Source organism: Zosterops lateralis (genome assembly GCF_965231275.1).
Source record: "Zosterops lateralis genome assembly, chromosome: 4".
Classification (NCBI taxonomy): domain Eukaryota; kingdom Metazoa; phylum Chordata; class Aves; order Passeriformes; family Zosteropidae; genus Zosterops; species Zosterops lateralis.
This window is the reverse complement of record NC_139765.1, coordinates 29760696-29777036: the sequence shown is the minus strand read 5'-3', so window position 1 is coordinate 29777036 and position 16341 is coordinate 29760696. Positions and strand designations below refer to the sequence as shown.

At 40.3% G+C, this 16341-nt stretch overlaps 1 protein-coding gene across 8 annotated transcripts in view; it reads left to right on the top strand.

The window, feature by feature from the left end:
- Window positions 1-10217: 10217 nt before the first annotated feature.
- CRADD (CARD and death domain containing adaptor protein) overlaps window positions 10218-16341 on the top strand; it is a 78981-nt gene continuing 72857 nt past the window's right edge. The window contains exons 1-3 of one of the 8 annotated variants that reach the window (XM_083858888.1): window positions 10245-10349; window positions 12978-13032; window positions 13588-13893. In XM_083858888.1, the coding sequence (XP_083715014.1) occupies window positions 13596-13893 (298 nt within the window). In that variant the 5' untranslated portion in view covers window positions 10245-10349; window positions 12978-13032; window positions 13588-13595. Of the gene's footprint in view, window positions 10350-10421; window positions 10805-12977; window positions 13042-13587; window positions 13894-16341 lie in introns of those variants that run through there. The other 7 variants (XM_083858885.1, XM_083858887.1, XM_083858890.1 and 4 more) reach the window with 7 other exon arrangements.

Below are 16341 nucleotides of genomic sequence, written 5' to 3'. Positions count from 1 at the left end.
TGTTACAGTAGTCTTCCAAACAGGAAGAGGGAACTAAGACCCTCAGTACCCATTCTTCAGCCCAAATGTAAAGTATTTAATAGAAGAAATACACAGGATGAGAATAATAGGAGAGCAGTAAAGTGGGAAACAAGGACACAGACTCATCCTTAGTCAACAAATTAGTAGTTTTAATTCTTTCCCTAGCTTATTTGTTAATTAAAGAAAAGACCTGTGCTTGAACAAGGAGGGTTGTCAAGACTTGCTGTAATCTAGCTTTGCCCAGGCTGAAACAGAAACAACATAAAATAATCTTGTTTTCTTTGTGACTTAACTGCTCTGTTGTACTGTCAAGATGTTCTGTCCTTTCTCATAAACTCTGGGGCACTGACCACCTTATTTCTTGCATCTAAACTCCCGGTGTTATACACTCACTTTTGTCTGTAACATGCTGGCAGAAATGAGTAACACAGCCATGGAGAAAAAGAAGGCACCAAGAACCTGAGGCAGAGTGGATGGTTCCTTGGTATGACATATACTTGATATCTTCTTGTTCTTGCCATGGAAAAGGTGGATTTCTCCTCCTCCTCCATGGCTTAAATTTTCTGTCCCCATTTTCAACTCAAGATTTAGTATAGAAATGGGAGGAGTTTTCTTCTGAAAAGCAAACCAAAATATTTTGTGATGTAAAGTTTCCCCCATGTCTTGCCAAAATGTATTTGGAAGTTTTTCACATTATATGGTGCCCACCCTTTGGTTCCCATGCCCAAAGAGCTCTTGTATTCTAGTTATGTGTCATAATCACATGGTTCTTGTCATAAGTTTTGCTAAGATCTGCCACCCTCAGGCTGAAGAGCTTTTCTTGTGAGCAGAGCCTGTCAAAAATCTGTTCCTGGGAACACTTTTCATTCTGATGAATCTTTTCTTATAGTTCTTGTCTAGCTCTACCCTGTGGTGAGACAACGGCTATATGGAATAACTTCCATCACACTCACAAGCACTCGAATCTGCTGCTGTGTTCACAGTCTACTACTGTGCCCTTTCAGTCAGTATGATATGCTTGGGGTCTCAGTGGTAAACACATTATACTAAAGACCTTCAAAATAAATCCCTAGGGGTTTAAAATCATGAATACCAGTGCCAGAGCAAGCAGACTGAGAAGACGGGAGCTTTGGGGTGCAATGAGACCACTATATTGCAAATATAAGAAATTATTTATGACTTGCTGCTGGCAGACTATATAAGCAGTCATAGGCCAGCCAAGTGTACCCCACAGCAGAGCCAAGCTCTGAGGAACAAGGGGCAGATGCAGGGAAGCTTGCTGTTTTTTCTAATAACACTTCTCCAAAGAACAAGGGCAAATGGCAGGCTGAGGACAAGGAGTGCTGGCAAAGTGAAAGGTGGTGATTCTTGTAACTAATCAAGATTAGTTACTGTGATGTGGAATCAAGTCAGCAAACATTGGGTATATTGACCTAGATTTCATATCATTTGTATTAGTTCCTGTGAGGAAAAGCAGGCTCTGTAACTAATAGTGTGGTTGAAGCTGTGAACAATATTTTAAACAGACTGGAGGGGGAACTAGTCCTCTTTGTATGAAGGCACAGTTCTTGTCCTCATTAGGATGCCAGTCCTAGGATTGATGCATTGCACTAGTAAAACTAAACCACAGTATAGCTTGCAGAAAGCTTGGCTTCTTTCTAATGCAGCACAGAGGAATGACTTGTTCTGGTACAAAAAATCTGATGATAGAACACGATTAGATTTCAGCAGTACAAAGATCTTGCATGTAGACTTTGAATTTTCAGACATGAAAATTTTCAGATACGTTGTTAAAACATTTTTTAAAAAATTCAGTGCCTTTTTTTCCCTTTACCTTATGGATGTTGTAGCTTGTTTGCAGCACTAGCTTTTAAATTGTGGGCCCTTCAGATTATAAAAATTACTTCTAACTGATATATATAATCTTGAATTGCTAGTAAAGAGTGTGCAGCAAAGCCGGTTTCACAGGTTCAATGCCCATGAGTCAACCAAAAATCATGATAAGGACTTTAATCCTAAGCCTTTTTTTCACCCCATGTGTCGGCTTGGTTTTTCTTTTTTGAGTCTTGGAGTTTCAGATTTTCCAGTTTGTATCTGGAATGTTAGAAAATCTCTTCACTTTACTTAAAGGAAAACTGAGAATCCTACAATCCTAAAAGGTGATGCTTAAAACCCAACTAAAATAAACATAATTGTAAGATGAACGATGAAAATGGAATTGGTGATAGTATTTAGTTTAGCACTAAACCTTGCAGAAGTGTAAACTAGGGCAGCATTATTAGTTGTATGGGTATCTTCCTGCTGGTAGTATTATCACTGGAGACAGAAAATTGTTTGAGCACAAGATGAATGGGCAGAGTGGGAAGGTAACCAAGGAGCTGCACCCAGCGCATCAGAAGTAATTTTATTTTAATCTGATCTTGTCAGTATTGTTCTAATTATATTTTATGTAACCACATTCTAGATAAGCAATATAAAATGATTAGCGAGAAGGAAAAATTGTTCTCTAGAACTAGAATATGGGGGCAGCAGGTTCTTTTTATATCTTACAGCAATGAGGAATTTACTCCTATAATGAGACTAAGTCTCATCACCTTGAGAAAACAGAATCTACGTACAACAGGGAGGACAGAGTTCTGTAGTTGTGTGAATTTCTGTACCTCAGCCAACTCTCATGTTTTAGCAAAATTTTCCTGCAGGTAAATTACCTTGTTAAAACTGTTTAAAAAACTTTATTTGCTTACATGCTCTATTCAAGACCTTTTTCTTGTATTTCTGATAACAATCCTATTGATTTTTCCTTTGGCTATAATCTTAGACTCTAGTGGAAAGTGAGTCAAGTGATATCAGGGCTTTGCTCTCCTTAAGCCAAAACACATAATGGAAGTGGGAAGAGATATCTTTAGACATGGGTATCATGTCTAAGAGTCATTTAAAAAAAAGTAAAACAAAATTTCTGCCAACTTTACAGTCATTAAAATAAATCTAAGTATCATACTTACTGCTAGAGGAAAAAATGGCTTGAGAGATTTTAAAAACTGTATTGCTAATTCTCAATAACAATAAAAAATCTTCATTGAAAGGAGAAATTTTATTTTAGAAACACAGAAATTAATGAAAATTTTACTATTTAAACCAAAAAAAAATCCAAATAGAATAAGTAGAAGTTAGTTGAAAGGTCTGAGCTGGTTAGTTCTGTAAACCCCACACAAAGGAAGTGGGGATGACAAGCTGCTTTGGTATCTCAGCCTAGCTCCTGAAAACCACTTCTCTATTAGCATTAGATTCAGCAGGTCTCAGTATTTTGCTAAGCCATTAGCACGACTGAAAATGCCTGGAAACAACATTCCACTGACACATAACCTCAGTCCCCGTGGTCTGAGCTCACTTTACAACAACATGGCGATTCGCCACAGTACGGCTAAAACTGGGTAGTTTCTACAATAGGCTGAATACGTCAAAGGAACGGGGAGGCAGAGTTGGGTCAGGGGCTGACCATCACTGGTCCCTATCCACTGTCTTAGACAGAGAGCACATTACAAGCTAAGTGAAACACAGCTGCCGGGAAGAAGATGAGAAAATATTCTGCTTTCTAAGGAGGGAATTACTTGTCTGGCTTTCATGTCTGAGAAGAGACTAAAAGCAAAGGACGTGGAAAAGTCAGGAGCTCCTGTGAGAGGTGGCACTTCTCACAAGGTGTATCAAATAACTAACAACCTGGATGAGTACAATGCTGAAAGGTGTATTAGTAGAGATTTAAGGTCTAGGGGAATAGCAAGTATCAGTACAGTTTGAATCCACACATAGACCAAGTCTGGCCAGATAGCTCAATTTCAAGGAAAAAGAAAATAAGCTTTTAGCAAACTCAGTCTGTCCTGGTGCCAGGGTTACCAAGCAGGAGAGGGATTAACTGTGTTTATTAATCAGGTTATCTACAGGGTTTTGAAGTAGCCAGTGCCTCTGAGAAAGTCTATAGAAATACAAAAATATATCACCATAATTATGCTGATTATCTGCCTGACAAATTGTGTATTTTATTCTACTTAGATTCTATTTTTAAAAAGGAATTGCACCTGTGTTTCATTTAGTTTTCTTCCAGAATTAGAGCCATTATTTTTCCAGGAACTGAAATACCAACATAATACCACTCCTTTCTATGGTAATAAAGAGGAATATAATGCTGGAGCAAAAGCTATTTATATTAGCATAAAGAATGAGCTGCATTTAGTAGGAAAAATTTCAAACAGATAATATCCAGGAAAAGTTTAGAGGTGAGTACCACGAAGAAAAAAATACTCTAAAAAAACCCAAGCAAACAAATTCAATGCTTCTGTCTTGATTTTTCTTTCACTGGGGGGCAGGGTTTATGTAAGTAAATCCTTTTGATTCCAGTCAAACTGTTCTATAATTGATGTTTCATAGCTGAGGTTTGCAACTTGTTGTGCTGTTAGTCAACAAATAGTAAATGCAGAGGTATGTTAAGACATGGAGAAAGATTCAAAGCCCGGTGCAAAATCTTCTTTTGAAGTTATTTGGATGAGGCTTGCTAACAGTTTTATGAAAAATAGTTGTAAATCTGGTAGCTGAAAGAGCAAAAAATCGCCTTTCAAAATGCTTTGTTACAATTTAGCTGTATCTCTTTAGGTTGCAGCCCTGAAATACTATCTGTTCAGCCGAGTCACTGTATGCACACTCTGCCTCAGAGGGAATCTCCAAATTTGAGGGATGACTCTGGACACCTTATTACATACATTTGCTTTTTTCTTACCCTGTTTGATACATCTAGAGGGCAGAATAAGTCATGGATCAACTCTTACTGTTCAAGCGATTTTGAGTTGGTTCATTTTTCTGTAGGAAAGCACTAATACTGAGCCTCAATTTATCCATCTGTAAAGTGGGTGGTGAAGTCAACTTTCTGTAATTTCTCAGCATGGGGTGAAAAGTGGCTTATATTTCAAATACCATTGATAGGAACTTAAGCTGCAATGAAGGCAGTATCTTTGGCTGCACTGCTAAAAAGAGAGAAGGAAGTAAGTTAGGAAAGTGAGATCCTTGTCTAACTAGATTGCAGTGGATGTGGTACAGCTCCTTCCTGAGCTGAAGTGCTTCAAACGAGTGTTCTCTGCGAGGGAAACTGCTTGTGAGAAGCTTTCTGGAAATTCCTCTGTTTCTTTTAACTCCCCTGATGGAGGATGCAGTGCCTACTGCAGGATGCTTCATTAGCCTGCAGGCAGGCAGGTTTCTTCTTGAAAGGGAACAAAATAGATCAAGTGAATTTTTAATCAAAGAGTATTTTTTGTTTGAAAACAGAATGTATGGGAAAGGTATAACCAGTGGCAACTGTCTTGCTAGGGCTATCTGTAAAAAAATTCATGAATCATTACTAGCTCCTGAAGTCTAACCTTTAAGTAAGAACCTTCCAAAATTTGTATTGTATATGAGTTTGTCCAGTTCAAATCCTTGGGAAGCAACAGAAGATTACAAAAAGCAATAGTTTTCTCCCCCTAATGAAAGCAACCTTCCAGTCTTTTATCTAAAATATTAGAAAACCATTTCATATGCTGTAATTTGCAAGTAAAGTAAGTTGGTTTTGTGAAAATATTTCAGACTTCAATCTTTAATTAATTTTAATTATTTGCCAATGATTTTCAGGTTAATTAGTGAATTTTGTTTCTTCTCATATTCATAAAGTGGTGCTTTTACTTTTGAAAAATAATTTCATAAGTCAGGGATAAATAATAAATAATAAGAGGCTTTCAGTATTTCATCTGTCTCCTCAAAGAATCTTCAAATTAAATTTAAAAATAGAGAACTATATTAATTCATATATTTAAAGGACTACAAATTCCGAGAAATACGGAGTCATGTTTTGCAACTATTAATTGCATGGTGTTTTTTTTTACAATTTGCTGGATTTTTTAAATGAAATGTATACAAAAGTTTTACATTTGATACCTGCATCCTTTTTATAACTATTTCTCCTTTTCATAATTTTTTGCTAGGGATTATTTGTATCATAGTAAACAGCACTAAGAATAAATTGCAGCACTGCTAATAAACACTTATTTTTATTAGGAGACAAATGTAGATCTATAGACACTACAAAGTCACTTTAAGCTCCATGTTTTAAGATGCTTTAAAACCTTCTGTGCTGTATTTTACCTACATGCTGGACATGCCTTTTAATAAAATACTACTTTTAAGGAAGTTCAGGACGTGTCACCAATATTTTATATTAACTCCTCTCTTTGATCTGCATTTAAAGTCTTTATTATTTAAATTAATGGAAATTACAAAGTATCAGAACAATTACCCAGCAGCCCAAGGGCTGATCCCATTCAGTGATGTGCTTCAGTCCTGCCCATCATCCTTTTTTTTTAGGAGGGACAAGGAATCATTTTTTTAGTAGCAAATGCTGCCTGAAGAGCGACACCCCTTCCCACCTGACAGCCTAGTGCCCTCAAATCCTGCCAGCATCCAGCAGAACATGCCTAAGTTTTGGTCTACAATTTGGGCAAACTTTCTATGCTAAACCCTTCCCTTCCTTGGCATCAGCCAGTTTTTTAGTGACTGGCACAGGGGATTTGGATGTTGGCGTTACAGAGGCCCACGGCTGCAAAGGGGAGCCAGCGGGGACCAGGGTGAGGAGGAAGGGAAGGGGACAGCAGTGGACAGCAATGGTTTGCAACACCTTCATCTGGCCTTCAGGCCATCTAATTTGGCTCACCATGACTTACATTTTAACACTATTGTTGAGACACATCACTTACAGAAATGTTTTTTCTGCTTCTTTCTAAAATTGACAGGCAAGCATCAAGGTATGTTTCTCTTTTCCTTTCTTAATTTCTGAGGTTTTGTGAGAGATTTAACCAATTAGATGTGTTTTTAATAAACAAATCTAGAGGCTCCTATTTTTTTCTTTTGTCCCTAAAGCTGGAATGCTGTCCTGCAGACAACTGAAAAAACAGCATAATCCTAATAGATTAAATCTGCTTGTGCCAGTTTTAAGAACATATTTGACCTCGTTATCAGCAAAAAAAAAAAACCAAAACTGTCTGTAGGAAACAAAATACATACATACTTGGATACCGCTTGACTCTAATTAGCATAAAGGATCCTCTCTAAAGCATTTTTTTTAAATTTCATTGTTCTGGTACAGTTTCTAAAAACGTTTGTGACTTTTAAGTGAGCTTTTAAAAAGTGTATAATAAAAGATCTGGGATTATGACTTAGAATAACCCACATGTAAAGTGAATAGCTTTGTCAGAAGAGATACTGCCTAGCTTGGTTCCCACAGATTCGGACTTGTGACTCTGAATTCAGCAGTCCATAAAAGTGTGTTCTGATGACCACGGATGGTCCCTAAATCTGCAGAACCAGACAGAACAAGCTTTTAAGACTAAAAGTCTGAGGATACTGATGTGCAGGATTGACTATGGTCCATTGATCTGCAAAGTCTAGGAAATACTTTTTTAATCTACACGGTTAGCTTTGAGATTTGAGCAGATATTGGGGCTTCGAGTTGACACCAAACAGGCTCAAATATATATAAAATATATGTATGTATTTGTCCTTAAAACCGAAATAGAACCAAACCATCTCTCTGAAGGTTTATTGAACTTGGACCAGAACAGAACTGGACGACCTTTAGTGAGGGCTGAACCCAAATGGGACCAAAACAAAGAATTTAAGGACTTCTCTCCTTGGACTTAAAGTATTAACTCGGTGCATCCTTTTCCTGTACCTGTACTATATAATCAAAACCCAGGCTGCACTGGCTAAAGATGAGCCCAAAACACCAGTAGCATATTTACAGTTTCCACCAAATAAATTTGCAGCACTAGTTATTAACTAGTGGAAGGAAAAGGAAACACCAGATTTTCCCTTAATGAGATTTGGACCTCTGGTGCTGTCCTCTTCCTTTCTAGGCTTATCTGTTTCCTTTCACTGCTTTCCTTCTTTCTAGCTCTGTTCAGACTGCAAGCAAATACGTGACTAAATGCTGACTGTATAACTGCTAAAATTTCTTTGGGTGGAATCTGGAGCAGCTCTATGCATATCCATATGTTTTGCTAACTTTCTAAGACATTCTTGGATAGTATAAAATTAAAAAAAAACCCCAACTTTTAATTTTATACTAAACTTTTTGCCTCATCTGGCAAAAAAATATATAGGAAATGGAAGTGATGTTAACTGCCTGTCCAAATTTTCTATTTTAAAATGCAGCCACATTATCTGCAGTTAAAAGCAGCTGTCAGGATTGCAATGACGAGATTCTCTGAAGTCTCCAAGTTTGGTCACTCCATTTCCAGATTTAATACAGTTCCTTAGATCACGACTGAAAAAAAAAAAAAAAAAAAAAAGAAAAAAAAAACAAAGGTATTACTGACAATCAGAAACACAACAAGCTGGGAAGCTTTCAGTAGCCGTGAAGTGCTGCACTGAGGAATGATCCTACAGAGAGTTTGTGGTGTCTCTGCTCCCTGGTGCTGCTCTGTGCTGTTTACAAACGTATCTTCTCACAACTAATATTGCAAACATCATGGCAATAAAATTTAAAACCACCTCAGTTGTACTTTGTCTACAACGGTAGCATAATTCTTGTCTTGGAGCTACTGATGATGACTTACTAGTGTGGCTTCCAGCACTGTCAAATATGTTAATGCATTGCTCAGAAACAACCCAAAAGAGTATTTAGAATTTTTTTTTTTTTTATATCTGCGTTCCTAGAAAACTAACATGTTCCTGAGACAAAAAAAAAAAATACTTAGCTTGGTTTATCAGATGTACTGTAATAATATATTATTTATCAATTGTTCACAAGCAATTTAACCCCCTGCATCAAATTTATTACCTGTAAATAATTATAGATAAAAGCGTTAGGTCATCAAAACAAAACACTGCTTTGAAGCTGTCAAATAAGTAGCACCTCTGCAGAAGCTGACTGCATGATAAATGTATCTATTTTAAAAAAACATTTCTTAAAACCAGCATACAAACTATGGCTTTAATTTCTGTGTCCACATAAATTCTCAACTGTCAGCCACAGAAAATTCAAAGGAAAAGGATTTAAGATCCCTGAATGTGACTGCCTACCTTAATGCAAAATCTTGTAGATAAACATCATGTTAAGCACAGGCAGTATGTGAAGTCTACCAATAATCCTTTTGGTTATAATCTCCCACAGCAAGTGTTTCCTAGCTACAGTATCTAGGAAAGGCATGTAAAGATTTCCACAACTAGCTTCCAAATATCCTTAAAAATTTCAAATACCCCTAAATTTGCGCGATTAGTCTAAACAGAGCGTACAAGTTCACAAGGTAACAGGGTCTCTAAGCAGCAGCAGCTGCAGCAGGCACCTTTCCCGCTTTCGCAGAGGGCGGGCCATGAGCACGCTGTGCACTCACAGCCAGCCTGCTGTGCCTGCTGCACCTTCAAACCCAGGACGTTCCAGCACGGGAAGATATACTTTTTTCGTTCCCCTTTCATCGCTGTTGCGGTCCGGAGATGAAAGGCCAAGGGCTGACACCACTCGGCCCCGTGTGACACCTGTGCAAAGCTGGGGAAAGGTATTCCGTGATGGATGAGCCAAAGTGGCACCGCCTCGTTTGTACAGCTCTGTGAATCACAGTCTTCTCTTCTCTACCGTATTTCGGTTTCAGGTGTCCGTATGAAATGAAGTGAATAGTACAGCATTCAGCAAGAGAGGAATAAAACACCAGGAATGCGCCCAGCACTGTGGGAGACACAGCCCAGCTCTGACTTTACTAAATGCTTTTCATCTATTAAAGTTTCTTCATTTTTAGGCCGTTCAGGTGAAAGTAACGAAGCTAAACGCGTACAGTATTCGATACAATACTGCCCTGTGTTTGATGTGACGATACCAGCACAAGGCTGGAGCTCGGCTCAGCGCTCCCTCACAAACAGGAACCGGCCTGCCTGGAGAGCAGCGAGACCGGCTGTGTCCAGTGTCATTAAAACTGCCATTTCGTAATTTCTAATTTAATTTTAGATACAACCCCTCACTAAACACCCGCACCGCCCCGGCTCCTGAGAGCGCAGCAGGTCCTCGAACTGCTGGAGCGGCGCCTCCTCGGCGGAGACAGTCCCGGCCCGTCCCGGCCCCGAGCGGCGGCGGCGGCCCGGGCCCGGCTGCCCGCAGCTGACATGGCGCCCGGGCCCCTCCCGGCCCCAGCGGCCGCCCCTCCTCGCCCGGCCCGCAGCAGGGCGGCTTCCGGCACAGCTCCCTTGCCTTCAACAAAGATGGTGCTCCCCGCGCAAGCTCCGCGGGCGCCGGCGCTTCCTGGGTAGCCTCCCGCTCCCCTGCTGTAAGTACGGGCCGGGGGGCGCTCCCCGCACGCCGCTCGCTCGCCCGGCGCTGCCGACGGCCCCGCTCGGCCCAGCCCGGCCCGGGCGCCGCCGAGGGGGCAGCGGGAGAGCCGTGCCGCGGACCCCCCGAGCTGCGGGGCCGGGGCGGGGGCCGGGCTTCCGCGGGGGGGCCGGGCCGGGGCGGCGGGGCCGCCTCCACCGCCGCTGCCCTGCGCGGGGAGAGGCCCGGGGGAGGAGGGCCGGGGGCCGGGGCTGGGGCCGGGCTGCTCACCCCTGGCTGTTACAGGAGCAGCAGCTGCTGGACCTCGGCAGGGAGGATGTTGAAAGCAAAACTTGATTTTTTTATTTTATTTTTTTTTATTTTTTAATTTTTTTCCCATTGGAGGGGGTAGTGTAGGATTTTTTAACCCGCAGGCTTGCTGTGAGTTGCTAGAGTCATTCATGGGTTAGGCAGGTGAGTGCGGTTGGTGTTCCAGAAAACGGTGAAATGTCTCTTGCAAAAAAAAAAAAAAAAAAAAAAGCGAATGTACCTTTCTAGCATCAGAAGGGTTTCTTATCAAAAGTTTTACCCCCATTTATGGACGCTTACTCTGTCAGATCCAGAAAAATGCAAACCTGCTGGTGTTGGTGTGGTGATGAGTCAAAGACTGTGCTCATTCAGCAGGTCCTGGGGAATATTTCTTAAGATCTGGCTTTATAATGGAAAAGATCCATTTTCAGAAGTATCTGGGGAACGTTTGAACCATGCTGTCTTTTGGGTAAATGGACATCTCATATTTCTCATCTTCTGCAAAAATTACTAGACTAAATTTAATTCAGAGCTTACTTTGAATCCCTAGATACAGACTGTGATTAAAATGAATTTGTTAATTCTGTGTTGTACTAAACTCTGTCCCAACACATCAAAATCCTGATATTTCCATATCTAGCTGCTTAGTTTCTAACTCAGACATTTGCTTCTCACAGTAAACACATACAAAGAAATACTTTATCTTTAAAAAAACCTTAGAAAGGAGTATGACCCATCCTGGAAGTTTACCAAGCCAATGCCAGGACTTTAAACCCTCATTTGTGCACACTCTGCAGTCAGCAAGGCAAAGGCCTTCTTCAGCAGAAATTCCCCCTTCAGATTCCTGGCTTGATAGGCATTTCTCAGTGCCCAAAGGTGCAAACCTTTGGTTTGTAAGAGCTTTATTTTTGAAAAGTGTTGGCTGTTTTGGTGGTGAAGAAGAGGAACTTGTCAAGGACTGTACAGTCCTCATTCATCATGTGAGGAGGCTCCAAATGGGGCCTCTTGGGGCCCATTCAGAATGTGAAACACAAAAATTTTGTGTTTCAACACTCTCAGAGGTGCTGCTGGATACCTTTCTTGTACTCTGCAAGTGCTTCATGAGCTCAGGGATGTTCTCCTAGAAGGAAGAAGTGGTAGGATTTCCTGTCTGAATTTTGCTGTAGTCCAGAGATTGCTTCCTGTAGTGTAAAGGTACAATTTGTTGGAGACCAGAATTTTCAGCTTCACCTGTCCAAAATTAGCATCCTAACATCAAGTGGGAAAATCCAGTTCTCTTTCTTGCCTGCTCTTTTCCTGTCTTCTTGCTTGCTGTACTGTCTCAGTCCATGATGGAGTTTGGTGTTTGAACTCTGCTTGGCAAACTAGCATTTCTTAGGGACATGGGCTGGCATAGCAGTGTTTGATTCCCACATGATCCCTAAACAGGAGGTAAGCACCTTGAAATTTACTTCAGTGGATGAGAAATGCACTGGGTAACCTGGTAAAGATGGTGTTCTCCAAGAAGATACTTTCCAGCAGCGCTCCTGACACTTGATGGAAGCATTTTTGGAAAGTAGCTTTGTCGAAGGCTGTCACAGACAGGGTTTTCCCATCTCTCTCTCACGGCACTGTGCACTTGCATTCTGTCCATGGTGCCATTTACATGCCAGTATGTTCTCTTGGTCACCCTCCTGGATTTTAACAACCAGGCCAACCAAGCAATCTTTGATGGGGCCCTGGGAGTCACTAGGCATCTCTGATGGTAAAAAAACCTCATCAGGTTTTTGCAAAAGCTTTGAAAATTCTGTCTCTCTTTGTAGCCTCAAGCTGAATGAAGTAGAGTTTCTGCAAGGTCTAGTGGTTCAAACAACAGTGTCTAGTTTAATAATGAGAAACCCTCTTGGTAATCACACTCAACACCTGCTGCTGTTTTTTGACTTCATTATTTAGCAATGAGAAAGTATTTAATTGTATTACCCTGTCATTTTCCTTTTCAAGTGCCATTAATGGACCCAGGGATATGTTTATCATTAAGGACTAGACTAGACACTTTGATTTGGTTCGAAGGTCTGACATGGACTGCTGACTTGATCTTGGATGAGCTGCTTGGTCTCTTTGGACCCTGATTCTTTAGTAGAGTGGCTGTAAAATGCATCTTTTTCAGCTTTTGTCTAGTCAGAGTATTAGTCAAGTGAAATGGAAGCTGGCAGAGGGCATCTGATCACTTCCTGTGAACACATTAGAAGAGAGGGAAAAGAACTACTTAAGCTAAGGAACAGTTTTGGCAGAACAAATGCCTATAAATAGAAGGGGATAAATTTGAGATGGAAATTCAAAAAAAGTTTCTTCTCATCAGAACAGCTGAGTTCCAGAGCAGTCTTCCAGGATGATTCAAGGGTGAGAACAACCTGGTAGGTAAGGTACGTTTCTACCCCTCCTAAGCTTGAAATGCATTGTGAAGGTCAAAGCTACCTGCTGATTCTGTCCCAGCTGCTGCTGCTTCTGCCTGGCTGAGATGCATCTATCAGTCATGCTGCTGCTTGTGTAATTGTATCAGTGGTCAGGTATGACACCTCTTTAATTTTGGGAGGTTAGTGTCTCTTAAGGACTGGCACGTACTCTAGCTGCCTTTAGTACGGACCTTAACCAGTTAATAGCAGGATTATTTGGCATGGGTTTCACTCCAGCAAAGGACTGGTCTTTGCGACCCCAAATGTTCTATTCCTGTCTAGTATTTCCCAGAAATTACATCATTTTACCTCGGGAGACAGTGAAATCTGAGTAGAAAGAAGATGATGGGGATCATTAGTAGTTTTGCCAGGTTGCTGATTCTGAGTTTGGAGTTTTCTCTAAGGGTTGACAGTTGTCAGACATCACTTTTGGATGTTCAGATATCACTTCTGGATGTTAAAGGTTGAAATATTTTAATCTTCACACAGTTCCTTGCTCCTTTTTGCACACTCTAGGTTGCCAGATGGATGCCAGAGACAAGCAGCTTTTACGCTCCCTGCGCCTGGAGCTTTGTACAGAAGTGCTGGTGGATGGACTCGTTATTCAGTATCTCTACCAAGAAGGGATTCTCACGGACAGTCACGTTCAAGAAATCAAAGCCCAAACCACTACTCAGAGGAAAACCATGATGCTCCTTGATATTCTCCCCACCAGAGGACCCAAAGCTTTTGATGCATTCTTGGATTCCTTACAGGAGTTCCCATGGGTTAAGGATAAGCTGATGCTGAAGCGTAAGGAAATGACAATAGAAGATCCTTCAGGTAAGGCCAGGGTTGCTGTTGTTGCTGTTTTGAAGCTTGTTCTCAAGCCATAATTTCAAAAGTATTTAATGTACCAGTAACTTCAAGTTATGCGTCATGTAAACTCATGATACCAAGAAAAGGGAACAGTCTGAATTTCCTGGAAGCCACTCAAACACCAGGAAATATTGCGAAGTTCGGGACAAGAGCAGGGCTGAGTTTCAGAAGACAAGGAAAACAGCAGGAGGGGCTACCTTGGGAGAGGCTGGGGTATAGGAGGACCCATAATCCATTGCCTCAAAGGGAATGGACTATTAAAAGCAGTTCTGACTAGCTGCAGAACAGTGTCTTTGCCATTCATATCTGATATTGTTTTATGTATGTTTCACAGTGGTTTGTTCCTGAATAATTTATATTTACGGAGTTTTTATTTGTTTACTTTTATTATTATTTTAATGTAATTTTGATTTAGTAGTATATGCTAGTTTAGATTTATCTAGTTTATTATATTTAGTGGACTGCAAATATCTAGGATCATTACTTGCAAAATTACTAGCCATTGCTTATTTTTAAAACAAATGTAGGAGCTAACTGATTATTTAGTATAATCTCTGGCTTTTTTGGCATTTGAATGTACTTCTAGTTTTCTAGACTTGATATTTGTTCAGATGTGTTTTCCTTACCTGTCGATGCATGCAATTGCTGAGCTGTTTTGAAGTCAAGACACCTGGTTTAAGTGCATATTTCTTGTCCCAGATTCTGGTTGCATGCACTGGTTGCTAACATCATGTTACCAGCAAGGTAGTGAAATAGTCCTCACTTGGGAACATCTTTTCCAAGCAGTCTGATTAATCTTTCTCCAAGCTCTTCCCTCTTGCTGTACCCCATTTGAGTTTGGTCATACATATTTTGATGCACATGACATGTGATTTTTTCAGTGTCAGTGTGCTTTGCGTGAGACTGAAAGCCTGTGAAGAAGGGTGCCTAAGACCCGTTGACCATCATATGCACCTGCATCTCAGTTAGCTGCATGTTCAAGAGCATTTTGTCAAGATCTGCTGGACAAATCTGAGATTATCTTACTTTAGGACATTTTTTATGGAATATTGTGACCGTTGGTCTTTCTGTTGGCCTCTGTGTACATTGATGTGTGCGTGCTTGGAAACGAGTAAATAATTTTCAAAATTTGGGAATAAATGTCCTATGCTGCCTACAAGTTCTCAGCATAATGCAAACGATGGCATTGAGTGTGTTGGAAAAGGCCTTGCTCACTTAAATACTGTCATGCTAAGTGCTCTTTATTTGCTTCACAAATTAGCCTCTTCGTTTGATAATTGCTGCTTAAGCTGGTGGTTAACCTTACAGTTCCAGACACACAGAGCCATTAAATACAGTCGGGATCATGTGGTTTGTTACTGAGAAAAATTGTTACCAATTTTTGTCCTTTTGATTGTTTTCTGGATTGCTTGTTCCTGCTCTTGATCGCTTGTGACTAATGTGCTGGATTTCTGAGTATCTGGTTTTGAGTGGGCTGACTGTACTTGACAGTCCTATTGCCAAAGTTTGTGTGTAAATTAGAAAAGGCTACCAGGTTAGATCAAAGGTTACTGTTACTTTTATGGTGGCAATACAGAGAGTAAGAACAGGATAGGAGACAGAAAGCCAAGTTTGTTTTAATATTGAGGCATGTTCTTTAGAAACCAAAGAGAGCACCATCTGTGCCCTCATAAATGCTGAGTGTGTCCTGGAATGAATTGGAAACTATGGTGGCAGCATCAACCCTGATTACATGCAAGAAAATGTGGTTTGGGATAAAAAGCTTTGCTTTGCATTCTAACAACAGACTTGGAAGCTTTTGTCTTGGCGGAGTACATGAACATATGCTTAGCCTTAAGCATGGAAAAAGCCATTGGCTCTAATAAAACTATAAGCACATTTAAAATTGTGTTCTCTAGTGCCATGCTCGATAAGTTAACTTCTGCCTTATTGGAAACTATTCTTATGACTGATTATTTGTCAATGGTAATTTGTTTTAAAGAATCCATTTGTGGTGCAAAAGCTTGCCATATATACTACCCTTCTTTTAGACCCAAAGACTTTTTTTCTTTTCATAAATACTGTGGAAATGGAATGCTTTCTGTTCATTTGCTTATGCCCAATTAAAATTTGTTAAGGAAAATATCCTCAGTTTTTACAGACCCTTTTGCAGGAGTAGGGAGTGGTAGCAAATTGATCCTTGATGGAAGCTTTTATTTTAGTCTTGCCTCTCAGTGATTACACGTAGGTTTTTTAAAGTCAGTAATTAAATAGACTATTAGATCATGTCTATCTGAACCTGAAACCTGCCATGTACACAGTGATTTTTTGCGTAGGCCTTTGAATTATTCTGTATTTTGTTCAAAGAGATCAGGTGTTCTATCCTTCCTTCAGCTGAGAAGTATAGTTGGTTAAAAAAAATCACAACTGTAA